Raw genomic sequence first — 18050 nt, forward strand, 5'->3', positions numbered from 1 at the left:
TCTATAAGGGGTCCAGTTTATGAAGAATTACATAGAAATTACAACACGGAAACAGGCCATTCGGCCCATTCAGACCATGTTGGTGTTTCTCCTCCACACGAGCAGTATCCCAATCCCATGTTCCCAGATCCCTTTATCCCCCTTTCCTTTAACCACTTACCTAACCTGTTCTTAAATGTTGACCTGGTCTCTGCTTCAATCACTAACTCCGGTCGTACATTCCACAGTCTCACAACCCTCTGTGTAAAAATAGTTTCTCCTGTTCTTTGTCCTAAATAATTGGAGAACGGGAGTTCAAATCCCACCCTGGCCATTTGAGAATCAGAATTCAGTTTTTAAAAATCTGGAAATGAAAAGCAGGTTATCAGTTAAAGTGACCATGAAGCTGTCAGATTGTCGTAAAAATCCAACTGGTTCACTAATGTCCTTTAGGGAAGGAAACCTGCCGTCCTTGCCCGGTCTGGGCCTACATATCCAGTGCAGTACTGAGGGAGTGCTGCACTGTCTGAGGTGCCGGCTTTCGGACGAGATGTTAAACCGAGGCCCCGTCTGCTCTCTCAGGTGGACATACAAGATCCCATGGCACTATTCGAAGCATGGGACTTCTCCTGTGTCCTGGGCCAATATTTGTCCCTCAGCCAACATCACTAAAACAGATTATCTGGTCATTTACATCATTGCTGTTTGTGGGATCTTGCTGTGCATAAATTGGCTGCTGCATTTCCTACATTACAACAGTGACTACACTTCAAAAGTACTTCATTGGCTGTCAACCGCTTTGGGGCGCCCTGAGGTCATGAAAGGCGCTATATAAATGCAAGTCTTTCTTACACGTGACTCCAGTCCCACACCAACATGGATGACATTTAACTGCCCTCTGCAGTCACTCAGTTGTGTCACCACCTTCTCGGGGCAACAAATGCCGGCCTTGCCAGCGAAGCCCACGTCCCAAGAATGAATTTTTTAAAAATTTCTTATGGGACTCGGGGGGGGGGTGAATTTCTCTCTCTGCACCTGACGGAAGAGTTCCTGACGGAAGAGTTTAGTGGGTCAGAAGCCGATCATAAATTTGGGTACAACCTCTTCAGGATTTTCCACCCATTGAGAGGGGGACGCAACTGTGTCCAGCTGCAACAAATCTTTTGTTATTCCTACTTCACCAGGTGTCTAATGATTTGAGACTAGTGCCCCTGAAGCATCCACTCTGGAATAAACCCTCTTGATCACGGGCACCGGGGCCAAACTAAGCTTCTTACCAATGACATCCGTTGGGGCTTTGATTGTTTTTAATTAGGCAGTACAAGTTATATAAAGTTCTGTAATCTAGTGAAATCTGCTGTGCTTGCATTTGCTTCTGTTTAATTGAAATTCTTAATAAATCTGATTTTCAGTTGGGAGTCTGAGATCTCTCCATCAGTCTTATCTGTCATTCAGAGAGACGGGGGCTTTACGATTTCCAGTGTGTACTGTAATAACAAAACAAATCTTGCTACCTCAGTTTACTTCATAAAGACAGACAGACTTGCATTTATATAGCCCCTTTCACAACCTCAGGGCGTCCCAAAGCGCTTTACAACCGATGCAGTTCTTTAGAAGCGTGGTCACTGTTGTAATGTAGGAAACGCGGCAGCCAATTTGTGCACAGCAAGATCCCACAAACAGCAGTGTGATCAATGAGCAGGTCAAGTGTTTTATGCATAAGGTCATGTTTTGGTTTACCTGTGGGAGCGTGTCGGGCACCAGAAAATATATATCTGTAGTGAGCATGAATCATGACAGTAATTTGGATGGAGAGGGTGGAGACTACAGTTAATGTTGTGCTTGAATTTTCACAATGCTTTCGATAAGGTTCCACATTGGTGATTAATGGCTAAAATAAACCGTCACGATATAGGAGATAACATGCGGCATTGACCATTGAGTCAAAATAAGGGAGTGAGAGAGAGGAATGCCAGATTATGAGCCGAAGTCCTAAGTGGGGCTTAAACCCACAAATTTAGCTAAGGGATCGCATTCAGTGTGAGGCTGGTGTACACCACTGTCCAGACGTGATCAATTCACCAAAACGATTAGAAACCGTTTTGGAGATTGTCCTGGTGGGCAGAGGGCTGGTGTTAGACCCTCACCTGCTTGTACGTTCTCTCCGCCACACACAGGACAAAGAAAAACATCCACATCAGACAAAACCGTTCCATGGCGTTGATGAGAACCAGGGCGACGAGCGGGCCGTCAGGTTTCGCGCCACAGGCAATGGTCAGTAACTCTGCGACGGAGGACGATGCCAGCTGCTCCAGGTCTTTCTGTTGGAAAAGGCGGAACGCGAAGGGTAAGAGGGTCAGGACTGCAGTCACCAAGTACCCCAGGAGGCGGTAGCCATTCTGCTGCTCAAAGGTGCTGGCCTGTTGAGGAATCGGTAGAAAATATAAAACGAGTGAGAAGAAGAACCACAATAAGCTCGTGAAACTCCGAACAGAATAAAAAAGAAAAGAAAAAGGGGTGAAATGGCACGGGGAAAGTTACATAAAAATACCTTACCCCCCAAAACCGTCTCCCCCAGTAACCCCCCCGAACCGTCTACCCCAGTAACCCCCCCGAACCGTCTCCCCCAGTAACCCCCCCGAACCGTCTCCCCCAGTAACCCCCCCGAACCGTCTCCCCCAGTAACCCCCCCTGAACCGTCTCCCCCAGTAACCCCCCCGAACCGTCTCCCCCAGTAACCCCCCCGAATCGTCTCCCCCAGTAACCCCCCCCGAACCGTCTCCCCCAGTAACCCCCCCGAACCGTCTCCCCCAGTAACCCCCCCGAACCCTGGCCCCAGTCCCACGTCTGTCCCTAACAGAAATTAGCCTGCGAGCTACTTTCAGACACTCGTCGCTTCACTGTGCCGATCGCCAGTTTTGTGTCTGGATAAGCACCCGCTTCATGATCATCCCGCTAATCTCCAGGACGGACATGTCGAACTTCTTACAGTCGTTCCCTTCCCAGATTATGGCGCTCACTCTCTCGGAGCTTGGGTTGGAACTGTACAGCCAGTGCAAGTGGTTCTGAAATAAAAAATAAATAAATTCAGTTCAAATTACAAAACGACAAGTCACTGAAATGAAGCAGGGCCAGTAACAGACAGAAAACCCTAAACGTTAGTGAGGTATCTGTCACAAGTGGGGGTACACACAGCTCTCCCCATTGGAGTCGCAACAGAGGTTCTATGGGGAACTATCCCTGACCTTTGATCTCAGGCTGACCTTTGCCCCCAGGAACACTAATTTCCCTGGGCACAAAAGTTAGGAATAAGGGGCGCAGATCCGTTTCATCTGATTTCTGCCGGTTATATGTGCCCTGGGGATTTTTTTTGGGAGGTGGGGGGAGAGGAGGGACAGATCTGGGCCCACGCCTGCAGTGGGAGGGGGCACCTGGTGAGATAAGGTGTTATGACCCGCCTCCACTCACCAGAGGTCCCATCTCCCCACCCCCCCGACTTTCCCCGCGGGAAAAATAGAAGACCCCAATCCCAATAGCCAGGAGGTACAGGCCAGTCCTCCCCGGAGTACTGATGCTCCTGGATCTGGACAGTGACTTTTCCTGGTCCAGCATCAGGCCGGAGGGCAGCCAGAAAAAAAGTCGGTCCTTTACACAACACAGCATCAAACCGGCTGAAAGAGCAGCCACCTGGAAAGGCATTCATTACCTGTACGATTATAGGGGCAGCCTCTAAACAACACGTTGCATTTATATAGTGTCTTTAACATAGCAAAATGTCCCAAGGTGCTGCAAGGGAGCATAAATCAGACAAAAATTTGACACTGAGCCACATAAGGAGATATTAGGACAGGAGAGGTAGGTTTTAAGGACCGTCTTAAAGGAGGAGAGGTGGAGAGGTTTAGGGAGGGGATTCCAGAGCTACGGGCCTGGACAGCTGAAGACACGGCCGCCAATGGTGGAGCAATTAAAATCGGGGATGTACAAGAGGCCAGAATTGGAGGAGCGCAGAGATCTCGGAGGGTTGTAGGGCTGGAGGAGGTTAGAGACAGGGAGCAGTGAGGCCATGAAGGGATTTGAAAACAAGGATGAGAATTTTAAATTCGAGGCATTGCCGGACCGGGAGCCAATGTAGGTCAGCGAGCACAGGGGTGAAAAGCAGAAACCGCTTGAAACAAGAAAAAGTATCAGCGTTAACGCGAGACAATCATGAAGTTTGGAGGTGGTTAATCGCGGAGGGGTTAGAAGGGGAGTTGGCAGTCCGACGGTCTACTTATCGGTGAAATGTACTTTTAAAGTAAACAACTAGGATTATTCAGGGAGGAGAGTTCCCAGGGCTAAGTTAGGTAGCTGGAGAAAGAGAAACCCAAATGCTACTCTTGTACTGTATTGACTGATCACCCATGCTGTATGAATAAAGTCTGCTCCGTCTGCTCAACTGTCTGGTAATCGTCTGACTGGAAGGATGTTGCTGTGAACAATAGATGGAAGGAGGTTGACTCAACACCAGTGTGTGCATGTCCAACACTTTGTGTCACGCAGTGGTCACCGTGCGTTCCAACTTAAGGACCCCCTCTCCCCTCTCCCCTCTCCCCTCTCCCCTCTCCCCTCTCCCCTCTCCCCTCTCCCCTCTCCCCTCTCCCGGTTCTGTATCCCACTGGTGTCAGCGAGGCTTACTGTTGAGAGTTTAGAGTCAGGTAACCAAGAATTACATCGACTGTAAACCGGTCGGGTGCAGGTCTCATAGAATCATACAGCACGGAAGGAGGCCATTTGGCCCATCGCGCCCATGCCAGCTCTTTGAAAGAGCTATCGGATGCTCGCCAATCAGCAAAGCCCACCTGTTGGAGCACCTCATCCTTGGGCTCTTTCTTCTGCGGAGGAACTTTCTGCACGTGTTCGCACTCGCTGTCGCTGGTGTAGGACGAGTGGCACCGGGGGCCGTTCAGAAGATCGTCCCACAGCATGTCCTCGGTCTCGGACCCGTGTCGACTGCTCTCCGAGTCCTGCCGGGAGGTACTGCAGCTCAGGGAGCTGAAGTTCACGTAGGACTTGGAGCTGTCCTGAAAGAAATGGAAAGGAAAAAAAAAATGTAAATAACGAGAGGCTGTCTGTTCCTGTGAAGATATCCCGCAGTCCACACGAGCCTGTCGATTCAGCACAATGACCAGAACTGGAAGCAATTACTGTTTCAGTTACCCGTAACTGGATGCTATTCAGGTTGTCAGAAAGACTTACGTTTATTACTTGTATATGGGTCAAGGTGGCATCCATTTTGTACAAAGCAAGATCCCACAAACAGCAAGATAAATGGCCAGTCAAACATGTTTTTGGCAGTTTTGGTTGAGGGATAGGAGCCAGGGCCCCAGGAGAACTCACTGCTCTTTATTCAATAGCGTCCATGGGATTTATCAACAGCATAGGAAATCTTATTCCCAGCGCTGCCTCCCACTGGCAGGTTACAGAAGTGCACAGCAACAAGGGCTGTCGGACTCCTGGTCTTGGGCTGACTGTCCTGCACATTGACCAGGAGTTGGAGTGAGGGAGGGAGGGAGGAGCGGGACACTAGTGCTGGAAAGTACTGCAGGAGGTGATCACAGTATTAATACTGCACTGAGATAGACTGAGTTTAGGAAAACTGAACAGGTTTGTGCAGCAGCCTGAGAGCGCAGGAGACCAGGGAGCAGAACAGGAAACCAGTGCTGGGCCAGCAGAAATCTCAAAATTAGGTAGTATTTACAGCACAGAAACAGGCCATTTGGCCCAACAGGTCTATACTGGTGTTTATGCTCCACACGAGCCTCCTCCCTCCCTAATTCATCTCACCCTATCAGCATATCCTTCTATTCCTTTCTCCCTCGTGTTTATCTAGCTTCCCCTTAAATGCATCTATGCAAATCTCCTCAACTACTCCTTGTGGTAGCGAGTTCCACATTCTCACCACTCTCTGGTTAAAGAAGTTTCTCCTGAATTCCCTATTGGATTTATTAGTGATTATCTTATATTGATGGCCCCTAGTTCTGGTCTCCCCCACAAGTGGAAACATCTTCTCTACGTCTACCCTATCAAACCCTTTCATAATCTTAAAGAACTCTATCAGGTCACTCCTCACCTTGTCTTTTCTGGAGAAATGAGCCCCAGCCTGTTCAATCTTTCCTGATAGTTATAACCTCTCAGTTCTGGTATCATTCTTGTAAATCTTTTTTTGCACCTTTTCCAGTGCCTCTATATCCTTTTTGTAATATGGAGTCTAGAAAATAGTGTAATTAATCCCTTTAGACTCCAGGATTATCCTTATTTGTGCCCAGCCCTCATAAAACTGGATCAAATATTACTCTGGGTCTCACTATAGTTTAATACAGACCTGCTCTCACCTCCTCATACTATGGACCTATTACATACTAACAGTGTCGACAACTGCTGTCACATGCACCAGCAGGTTAACCCTCTCAGTCATAGAATCATAGAAGTTACAACATGGAAACAGGCCCTTCGGCCCAACATGTCCATGTCGCCCAGTTTATACCACTAAGCTAGTCCCAATTGCCTGCACTTGGCCCATATCCCTCTATACTCATCTTACCCATGTAACTGTCCAAATGCTTTTTAAAAGACAAAATTGTACCCGCCTCTACTACTGCCTCTGGCAGCTCGTTCCAGACACTCACCACCCTTTGAGTGAAAAAATTGCCCCTCTGGACCCTTTTGTATCTCTCCCCTCTCACCTTAAATCTATGCCCCCTCGTTATAGACTCCCCTACCTTTGGGAAAAGATTTTGACTATCTACCTTATCTATGCCCCTCATTATTTTATAGACTTCTATAAGATCACCCCTTAACCTCCTACTCTCCAGGGAAAAAAGTCCCAGTCTGTCTAACCTCTCCCTATAAGTCAAACCATCAAGTCCCGGTAGCATCCTAGTAAATCTTTTCTGCACTCTTTCTAGTTTAATAATATCCTTTCTATAATAGGGTGACCAGAACTGTACACAGTACTCCAAGTGTGGCCTCACCAATGCCCTGTCCAACTTCAACAAGACATCCCAACTCCTGCATTCAATGTTCTGACCAATGAAACCAAGCATGCCGAATGCCTTCTTCACCACCCTATCCACCTGTGACTCCACTTTCAAGGAGCTATGAACCTGTACTCCTAGATCTCTTTGTTCATAACTCTCCCCAACGCCCTACCATTAACGGAGTAGGTCCTGGCCCGATTCGATCTACCAAAATGCATCACCTCACATTTATCTAAATTAAACTCCATCTGCCATTCATCGGCCCACTGGCCCAATTTATCAAGATCCCGTTGCAATCCTAGATAACCTTCTTCACTGTCCACAATGCCACCAATCTTGGTGTCATCTGCACACTTACTAACCATGCCTCCTAAATTCTCATCCAAATCATTAATATAAATAACAAATAACAGCGGACCCAGCACCGATCCCTGAGGCACACCGCTGGTCACAGGCATCCAGTTTGAAAAACAACCCTCGACAACCACCCTCTGTCTTCTGTCGTCAAGCCAATTTTGTATCCAATTGGCTACCTCACCTTGGATCCAGTGAGATTTAACCTTATGTAACAACCTACCATGCGGTACCTTGTCAAAGGCTTTGCTGAAGTCCATGTAGACCACGTCTACTGCACAGCCCCCATCTATCTTCTTGGTTACCCCTTCAAAAAACTCAATCAAATTCGTGAGACATGATTTTCCTCTCACAAAACCATGCTGACTGTTCTTAATTAGTCCCTGCCTCTCCAAATGCCTGTAGATCCTGTCCCTCAGAATACCCTCTAACAACTTACCCATTACAGATGTCAGGCTCACCGGTCTGTAGTTCCCAGGCTTTTCCCTGCCGCCCTTCTTAAACAAAGGCACAACATTTGCTACCCTCCAATCTTCAGGCACCTCACCTGTAGCGGTGGATGATTCAAATATCTCTGCTAGGGGACCCGCAATTTCCTCCCTAACCTCCCATAACGTCCTGGGATACATTTCATCAGGTCCCGGAGATTTATCTACCTTGATGCGCATTAAGACTTCCAGCACCTCCCTCTCTGTAATATGTACACTCCTCAAGACATCACTATTTATTTCCCCAAGTTCCCTAACATCCATGCCTTTCTCAACCGTAAATACCGATGTGAAATATTCATTCAGGATCTCACCCATCTCTTGTGGTTCCGCACATAGATGACCTTGTTGATCCTTAAGAGGCCCTACTCTCTCCCTAGTTACTCTTTTGCCCTTTATGTATTTGTAAAAGCTCTTTGGATTCTCCTTTGCCTTATCTGCCAAAGCAATCTCATGTCCCCTTTTTGCCCTCCTGATTTCTCTCTTAACTCTACTCCAGCAATCTCTATACTCTTCAAGCGATCCACTTGATCCCAGCTGCCTATGCATGTCATATGCCTCCTTCTTCTTTTTGACTAGGGCCTCAATCTCCCGAGTCATCCAAGGTTCCCTACTTCTACCAGCCTTGCCCTTCACTTTATAAGGAATGTGCTTACCCTGAACCCTGGTTAACACACCTTTGAAAGCCTCCCACTTACCAGACGTCCCTTTGCCCGCCAACAGACTCTCCCAATCAACTTCTGAAAGTTCCTGTCTAATACCATCAAAATTGGCCTTTCCCCAATTTAGAATTTTAACTTTTGGGCCAGACCTATCCTTCTCCATAGCTATCTTAAAACTAATGGAATTATGATCACTGGTCCCAAAGTGATCCCTCACTAACACTTCTGTCACCTGCCCTTCCTTATTTCCCAAGAGGAGGTCAAGTTTTGCCCCCTCTCTAGTCGGGCCATCCACATACTGAATGAGAAATTCCTCCTGAATACACTCAACAAATTTCTCTCCATCCAAGCCCCTAATGCTATGGCTGTCCCAGTCAATGTTGGGAAAGTTAAAGTCCCCTACTATTACCACCCTATTTTTCTTGCAGCTGTCTGTAATCTCCTTACATATTTGCTCCTCAATTTCCCGTTGACTATTTGGGGGTCTGTAGTACAATCCTATCAAAGTGATCTCTCCCTTCTTATTTTTCAGTTCTACCCATATAGACTCAGTGGGCGAACCCTCGGATATATCCCCTCTCACTACTGCCGTGATGTTCTCCCTAATCAAGAACGCAACTCCCCCTCCTCTCTTACCTCCTGCTCTATCTTTCCTATAGCATCTGTACCCTGGAACATTGAGCTGCCAGTCCTGCCCCTCCCTTAGCCATGTTTCAGTAATAGCTATAACATCCCAGTCCCATGTACCCATCCATGCCCTGAGTTCATCTGCCTTGCCCATCAGACTTCTTGCATTGAAATAAATGCAGTTTAATCTAGACTTCCCTTGGTCTTTGCCCTGCTTTCTCAGACCATCTGTCCGGTCATGTTCTATACACTCTCCCTTACTGCCTTTTGTTTCTGTCACCACTTTATTTCCCACTGACTTCCTGCATCGGTTCCCATCCCCCTGCCACATTAGTTTAAACCCTCCCCAACAGCACTAGGAAACACTCCCCCTAGGACATTGGTTCCAGTCCTGCCCAGATGCAGACCGTCAGGAGTGGACTTCAACCTTTATACATCTCCGCAGGCACAGCTGCTGTCACCCACTGACTCGTGGAGCATTTGACCCAAAAGGGTCCCTTTCCCAGAGTAGTTTTACCTCCTCATCTCTCCCACTCCCTACAATGACCAGGCTACGAGAGGCAAACACCCACATGTGACTGGGATTCAATCTCAGGCCACCTGGCCAGGCCCAACCCGTCCCGGGAACTCTGATGATCCCACTGTTGCTGTTCATACCTGGTTCGGGGCGGCAGTTTCAATCTCAGAGTCCACCAAACTGTCAGAGTCTCGTTTTGGAGTCTCCCATCTCGGAATTCTTTCCCCGACCTGTAACTACACGGGAAAGTGACAGCATTAGCTAAGCTGGGACCCAGTGTAAACTGCAGTGTGCTCCTCGCTCTGTCACATTTCTAATATCACTGTGCAGTCTGCGATTCGGGGCGGGGATTGATTTGAGCAGGAATATTTGTGGAGATGTAGCTTTCACCGTCACTGAAGTGAAATTACAGGCGTAAGTAAGTGAAAGAGAATAAATACCCAAGGTACCTCTGCCGGGCCGGGGGGTTTTCCCCGTGCGTTTTTCCTGAGTCGTAACGTGCAGTTGCTCAAAGTTGCCTCCAAGCTTTGCTGGTCTAACAGCCGCGAATGACTCTCCGTGTCCTCACTAGAATTCTCGTCTGAGCCCTGATTTGCAGCTCGATGCTGAGCATCCTGAAAACATGGCACAGGTTTTTAAAACCAGTTATTTCCCAGCACAAACTTCCGAAACTCCAAGCAGCTCGGGACAATGAGCTGAGCTCCTCCCAAGATTCGCAATTTTATTTTTTTAACCCTTAAAACATTTGTAACTAGGAGTGAGCAGGCAGCATGATTACCCCAAATACCATTAACAAATCTGCAGATTAATCCTGTACCATTAACCAATCTGCAGATTAATCCTGTACCATTAACCAATCTGCAGATTAATCCTGTTCCATTAACCAATCTGCAGATTAATCCTGTTCCATTAACCAATCTGCAGATTAATCCTGTTCCATTAACCAATCTGCAGATTAATCCTGTTCCATTAACCAATCTGCAGATTAATCCTGTTCCATTAACCAATCTGCAGATTAATCCTGTTCCATTAACCAATCTGCAGATTAATCCTGTACCATTAACCAATCTGCAGATTAATCCTGTACCATTAACCAATCTGCAGATTAATCCTGTTCCATTAACCAATCTGCAGATTAATCCTGTTCCATTAACCAATCTGCAGATTAATCCTGTACCATTAACCAATCTGCAGATTAATCTATATACCATTAACCAATCTACAAGTGAAGGTATCAAGGGATTTGAGCCTAAGGCGGGAAAATGGAGTTGAGGTGCAGATCAGCCATGATCTAACTGAATGGCAGAACAGGCTTGAGGGGCTGAATGGCCTCCTCCTGCTCCTATGTCCTTAGTAATTTTCCAACTGTGTCCCCACCATCCCACCCTACATTTTACACTTACTAAGAAACTTCTTCCCACCCATTGCTGCCATCAAACCTTTACAGATACTGAGAGGAGACTTACTCTCCCATTGTTGGGCCCTGGACCTGGGACACATCGGCCAACTTTCCTGGACAGGTTCCTTGTCTGCGTTGCCCTGAGGAAGGACAAGGTACTTTGTTAAACGTGTAAACTTTAGGGAATAAAATGGAGCAACGCAAAAATACATTTCAACAGCATTCCCTGAATTTCATAGAATCATACAGCACAGAGGAGGCCATTCGACCCATCGTGCCTGTGACCGCTCTTTGAAAGAGCTATCCAATTAGCTATCCTACTCCCCCCACCCTGCTCTTTACCCCATAGTCCTGCAAATTTTCTCCCTTCAAGTATTTATCCAATTTCCTTTTGAAAGTTATTATTGAATCTGCTTCCACCGCCCTTTCAGGCAGCGCATTCCAGATCAGAACAACTCGCTGCCTAAAAAAGATCTCATCTCTTGACTGGTTCTTTTACCAATTATCTTAAATCTGTGACCTCTGGTTACCGACCCTCCTGCCAGTGCAAACAGTTTCTCCTTATTTACTCTATCAAAACCCCTCATGATTTTGAACACCTCTATTAAATCTCCCCTTAAGCTTCTCTGCTCTGAGGAAAACCACCTCAGTTTCTCCAGTCTCTCCTGAGACTAGAGACTAACTGAAGTCCCTCATCCCTGGTACCATCCTAGTAAATCTCCTCTGCACCCTCTCCAAGGCCTTGACGTCCTTTCTAAAGTGTGAGGCCCAGAATTGGACAATACACTCCAGCTGGGGCCTAATCTAGAAGGAATTCCTGGGGGTGAGGGTGTTTCCCGGGAGTTGGGGGGGGGGGCGTGGGGGGATGTTAAAGACTCCTAGTTCAAGGATGCTCAGAGTGAAAGAACATCTGTGTTGCCCATTACTAACCTTGAATTTCTGCCCACTTGGAATTGGACCAAGTGAGGTAGCCATGACATGTCCAATCACTGTGGGGCTGCAACAAACAATGTGCATTAAATGCTGAATTGCATCACTGGACGGGTTAAGAATGAATTAGAAATCTTCATGCTCAAACTGGACAGTGATTTGGTCAGACCCACCTTGAGCACTGTGTCCAGTTCTGGTCAGACCCACCTTGAGCACTGTGTCCAGTTCTGGTCAGACCCACCTTGAGCACTGTGTCCAGTTCTGGTCAGACCCACCTTGAGCACTGTGTCCAGTTCTGGTCACTGTTACAAGAGGCACATTCAAGTCCCGGAGGCAGCATAGAGAGGTGCTACCAGGCCGATCCCTGACATTAAACCACTGAGTTACAAAGAACTGGGGCTCTTTGGCTTTGAAAACAGACAACTGATCAACACTGACTCTATTTTAAAATTCTCATTGTCGTGTTAAAATCCCTCCATGGTCTTGGCCCCTCCCTATCTCCAGCCTTAGAACCCTCCGATTCTGGCCTCTTACGCCTCCACCCCACCATCGGCAGCCTGAGACATTGGTCAACCCTCCCAAGATCTCCTTTGACTCAGTGTCCATTTTTATTTTGCTCTATAAAGCATCTTGGGACTTTTTTCTATATTAAAAGGTGCAATATGAATGTGAGTTGTTGCTAAAGTTGTAGTGAAAAGAAAGACTTGCATTTATATAGCGCCTTTTACAACCTCAGGACGTCCCAAAGCGCTTTACAGCAATGAAGCACTTTTTAAATGTAGTCACTGTCGTAATGCAGGAAACGCAGCAGCCAACTGGCGCACAGCAAGGTCCCACAAACAGCAATGAGATAATGACCAGATCATCTGCTTTTTAGTGATATTGGTTGAGGGATAAATATTGGCCAGGACACTGGGGAGAACTTCCCTGCTGTTCATCAAATAGTGGCTGTGGGATCTTTTATGTCCACCTGAGAGGGCAGACGGGGCCTCGATTTAACACCTCATCCAAAAGAAGGCACCTCTGACAGTGCAGCACTCCCTCAGTACTGGCACTGGGAGTGTCAGCCTGGATTATGGGCTCAAGCCTCTGGAGCGGGGACTCGAACCCATGACCTTTTGACTCTGGAGACGATAGTGCTACCCACTGAGTCACAGCTAACAAAGCAGAGAGGACGACACTCGGTATTGTGCTGGGAAGTTTGCATGTCATGGAGTTTGCACAGACCGTACCTGTGTAGAAAGAAAGTAGGCCATTCGAATCGGAAGAAATCACTAACTGAAGTTCTGGAGCCTGGTGGTGAAGATTCTCCAGCGTGGGCATCGCACGCAGGCCGTGAACCGCCACCTTCTTTGCGTGCTTCCTGATTTCCCGCTCTGCGTAACTTCCTAACGAGGAAACAGATAATTCGGAAGCAGGCTTTTAGTCGGCTAAGCTCGGCAAGAGAACCATCCCGGCTTAGGAACAGAGAAAGAATAAACAGGTCATGGTACTAAAAGGCCACGTGGGATTCCAGAGTCCATTCCCTTCACACCCACTCCCACCGGATCAAACATCGGAGTAACCGCATCCATCACACGAGCCCCTCGTTACATCTGCAACCTCCTCCCTGTGTGTCCCACCACCTTCCACCAGTGACAGAGCCTTCAGCGGGCTTGACTCCACCCTCTGGAACGCTCTCCCTTAATCCCTCCTCCTTGCTGTAACTCTCCTCACCTTCAAAACACCTGCTCAGAAACCTCACCCTTTGACCCCCGCTGTACTGTCACTCACTGCCCCCTAACTTTCCCCGCTGCTGTCCAGTGTCTCTTTTCTATGTTAAAGGCACCACACGTTCACCTTGCTCCTTCGTTGTTATCCAATTGCTAATTCTCCCCCAGACGCAGCAGCCCACTTTCGAGTCAATCATTTCTCATTAGATTTTAAATTTCTCATCCTTGTGTTCAAATCCCTCCATGGTCTCTCGCCTCCCCTTCTCTAACCTCCTCCAGCCTTACAAACCTCCGCAATCTCGGCACTCCTCCAATTCCGGCCTCTTGCGCATCCCCGATTGTAATCACTCCACTATTGCCAGCCATGCCTTCAGCTGCCTAGGCCCTAACTAGACCAGTGTGAAAACATAATGCAGTCCCCATTTTAAAGCCATAGATACCGTCCTTATTTTTATATATTTCTATTATAAGTTCCTATGTCAACATTTATAATGGAAACTGCCTATGTAAACTTGTCACGCTGTAATTACACCCTCCCACCAGTGGCGATGCTGCAGCATAGCAAGTTTACATAGACAATTACCATTATAAATGCGGACAGGAATTTATAATGGAAAAAAACTGACAAGAAGTGCACGCACATTCAAGATTTTTTAATATATCGAATTTGGGAATTACAGGAAGGTTTATACATACTAAAATGTGTTAATTTTGCATGTCACTGGGACTTGTAAAATTGTTAATTACAGTCACAAAGCTCACCTCCTGCGCCTGCCTCCGATCGAGGGTGAAGCCGTGTGTCTCTGGGTCGAGACTATCTGACAGTGGACAGTTCCCAGCAGCAACATCAGAACCATGGGGCTGATGATTTCACTGACGTACAGGACCGGTGCCAGGAAATACAAGCCAATCGCAATCACTTGAAACACAAAAAAAAAAGGCAAGAGAGTCGGTGTCACTTCTCACAGAACAGCTACAAGGTGCAAATGAAGTTACGACGGGTGGGTTAATTTTCGAGAATGTTTAGGAACGCACCTTCCAAGAGGTAGAGGAGCAGCAGCCACGTGAAGGTACCCAGCGAGGTTACCTGGATCCACCACTGACAGAAGAACGGGAAGAACAAAACTCGCACGATTCCCTTCCTCGCTAAAGAGGTCCATGGACTTTCGGGTTTAGCTTTTACAAAGGTTGAACCTAGACAAAAAACACAACTGATTAAAAAAGGATGTAGAGACACTGGAGGAGAAGGTGCAACAAAAAAGATTTGCAAGGACGATACCAGAACTGAGGGGGTTCTAACTATCTGGAAAGACGGAACAGGCTGGGGCTCTTTTCTGTAGAAAAGAGAAGACTGAGGGGTGACCTGATAGAGGTCTTCAAAATTATGAAAGGGTTTGATAGGGTAGACGTAGAGAAAACATTTCCACTTGTGTGGGGGGGGGGTCCAAAACTAGGGGTCATAAATATAAGGCAGTCACTAATAATGTGGAACTCGCTACCATATGGAGTATTGAGGCGAATAGCATAGATGCATTTAAGGGGAAGCTAGATAAGTAAATGAGGGAGAAAGGAATAGAAGGTTATGCTGATAGGGTGACATGAAGTAGGGAGGGAGGAGGCTCGTGTGGAGCATAAACACCAGAATTGACCAGTTGGGCCGAATGGCCTGCTTTTGTGGTGTAAATTCTATGTAATATGATTATTTAATCTGCTAAGACTTGGGTTCCCAGAAAACAAATAAAATGCAACTGTTTTACCCCCTCAAAACATTTCTCTTTCCCCCCCACACCATGTCCTGTTTTGAGAGTTCCAGATTTCCACAACTCTGTGAAAAAGTGCTTCCTGACATCACCTCTGAACGACCTGGCTCTACTTTTAAGATTGTGTCCGCCTTTTCTTGACTCCCCACCAGAGGAAATAGTTTCTCTGTATCTACCCTATCGAATTTCTTAATAATTTTTAATACCTCAATTAGGTCACCCCTCAACCTTCCAAACTCAAGGGAATACGAGTCAAGTTTATATAACCTGTCTTTTATTACAAGGGGGTTGGAGTACAAGAGTAAGGAAGTCTTGCTGCAATTGTACAGGGCTCTGGTGAGACCACATCTGGAGTACTGTGTACAGTTTTGGTCTCCTTATCCAAGGAAGGATATACTTGCTTTAGAGGTGGTGCAACCAAGGTTCACTAGATTGATTCCTGGGATGAGAGGGTTGTCCTATGAGGAGAGATTGAGTAGAATGGGCCTATACTCTCTGGAGTTTTGAAGAATGAGAGGTGATCTCATTGAAACATAAAAGATTCTGAGAGGGCTTGAGAGGGTAGATGCTGAGAGGCTGCTTCCTCTGGCTGGAGAGTCTAGAACTAGAGGGCATAGTCTCAGGATAAGGGGTCGGCCATTTAGGACTGAGATGAGGAGGAATTTCTTCACTCAGAGGGTTGTGAATCTTTGGAATTCTCTACCCCAAAGGGCAGCGGATGCTCAGTCATTGAGTATATTCAAGGCTGAGATCAATAGATTTTTGGAATCAAGGGATATGAGGATTGGGCAGGAAAGTGGAGTTGGGGGCGAAGATCAGCCATGATCCCACTGGATGGCTGAGCAGGCTTGAGGGCCATATGGCCTACTCCTGCTCCTTTTTCTTATGTCCTCATAATTCAACACTTTAAGCCCTGGTATTATTCTGGTGAATCTGCGCTGTACCCCCTCCAAGGCCAATATATCCCTCCTGAGGTGCGGTGCCCAGAATTGAACACAGTATCTCCAGGTAGGGTCTGACCAAGGCTCTGTACAACTGAAGCGTCACTTCCTCCCGTTTGTATTCCAGCCCCCTTGAGATAAAAGCCAACATTCCATTAGCCTTTTTGATTACTTTTTGTACCTGCGCACTAGCTTTCAGTGATTTGTGTACACGGAGACCCAAATCCCTTTGTTCCTCTACAGCTCCTAGCCCCTCACCATTAAAATTCCATGATGTGGAGATGCCGGTGATGGACTGGGGTGGACAAATGTGAGGAATCTTACAACACCAGGTTATAGTCCAACAAATTTATTTTAAAATCACAAGCTTTCGGAGATTATCTCCTTCGTCTGACGAAGGAGATAATCTCCGAAAGCTTGTGATTTTAAAATAAATTTGTTGGACTATAACCTGGTGTTGTAAGATTCCTTACATTAAAATTCCAAGTTGTGTTAGTTAGATCCAAAGTGGATGACTTCACATTTCCCTCATTGAACACCATCTGCCACAGTTTTTGCCCCACTCACAATCTGTCCATGTCCCTTTGTAACTTCTTGCTCCCATCCACATCATTTACACTCCCTCCTAACTTTATGTCATCTGCAAACTTAGATGTACAACTCTCTATTCCTTGAGCCGACACACTGATAAATATGGTGAACAGCTGAGGCCCCAGCGTAGATCCCTGGGAAACACCACTGGTCACATCCTGCCAATCAGAGAACATTCCCTTTATCCCTGCTCTCTTTCTCCCGCCTCCCAACCAATTACCAACCCATGTCACGAGGTCACCTCCAATTCCACGTGCTCAAATACACTGCACTGTAGGATGGAGTAATAGAGCATTTTAAGATGATTAAAGGATTTGATAGGGTAGATAGAGAGGAACTATTTCCTCTGGTGGGGGGTGGGAGGAGTCCAGAACAAGGGGGCATAACCTTAAAATTAGAGCTAGGCCGTTCAGGGGTGATGTCAGGAAGCACTTCCTCACACAAAGGGGAGTGGAAATCTGGAACTCTCTCCCCCAAAAAGCTGTTGAGGCTGGGGGTCAATTGAAAATTTCAAAACGGAGATGGATAGATTTTTGTTAGGCGAGGGTGTTAGAATCATAGAATGGTTACAGCACGGAAGGAGGCCATTTGGCCCGCCGAGTCCGTGCCGGCTCTCTGCAAGAGCAATCCAGCTAGTCCCACTCCCCTCGCCCTTTCCCCGTCGCCCTGCAAATTTTTTCCCTTCAAGTACTTATCCAATTCCTTTTTGAAGGCTACGATTGAATCTGCCTCCACCACCCCCTCGGGCAGTGCATTCCAGATCATAACCACTCGCTGTGTAAAAAAGTTTTTCCTCATGTCGCCTTTGGTTTTTTTGCCAATCACCTTAAATCTATGTCCTCTGGTTCTTGACCCCTTCTGCCAATGGGAACAGTTTCTCTCTATCTACTCTGTCCAGACCCTTCATGATTTTGTACACCTCTATCAAATCTCCTCGCAACCTTCTCTGCTCTAACGGTGAACATCCCCAGCCACACAACTGAAATCCCTCATCCCTGGAATCATTCTAATAAATCTTTTCTGCACTCTTTCTAAGGCCTTCACATCCTTCCTATAGCACGGTGCCCAGAAATG

At 46.9% G+C, this 18050-nt stretch overlaps 1 protein-coding gene across 4 annotated transcripts in view; it reads right to left on the reverse strand.

The window, feature by feature from the left end:
• The window catches only part of LOC137344616 (protein PHTF1-like), a 31577-nt gene that overhangs the window by 7731 nt on the left and 5796 nt on the right, over nt 1-18050 (reverse strand). For 3 of the 4 annotated variants that reach the window (XM_068007727.1, XM_068007725.1, XM_068007724.1), the window contains exons 5-13: nt 14720-14878; nt 14447-14603; nt 13205-13360; nt 11110-11182; nt 10093-10257; nt 9784-9879; nt 4818-5039; nt 2916-3044; nt 2127-2399 (exon numbers count right to left, since the gene is read on the reverse strand). In XM_068007727.1, the coding sequence (XP_067863828.1) occupies nt 2127-2399; nt 2916-3044; nt 4818-5039; nt 9784-9879; nt 10093-10257; nt 11110-11182; nt 13205-13360; nt 14447-14603; nt 14720-14878 (1430 nt within the window). Of the gene's footprint in view, nt 1-2126; nt 2400-2915; nt 3045-4817; nt 5040-9783; nt 9880-10092; nt 10258-11109; nt 11183-11972; nt 12043-13204; nt 13361-14446; nt 14604-14719; nt 14879-18050 lie in introns of those variants that run through there. The other variant, XM_068007728.1, reaches the window with a different exon arrangement.

This window comes from Heptranchias perlo, chromosome 27 (assembly GCF_035084215.1).
Source record: "Heptranchias perlo isolate sHepPer1 chromosome 27, sHepPer1.hap1, whole genome shotgun sequence".
In the NCBI taxonomy this organism is placed as follows: domain Eukaryota; kingdom Metazoa; phylum Chordata; class Chondrichthyes; order Hexanchiformes; family Hexanchidae; genus Heptranchias; species Heptranchias perlo.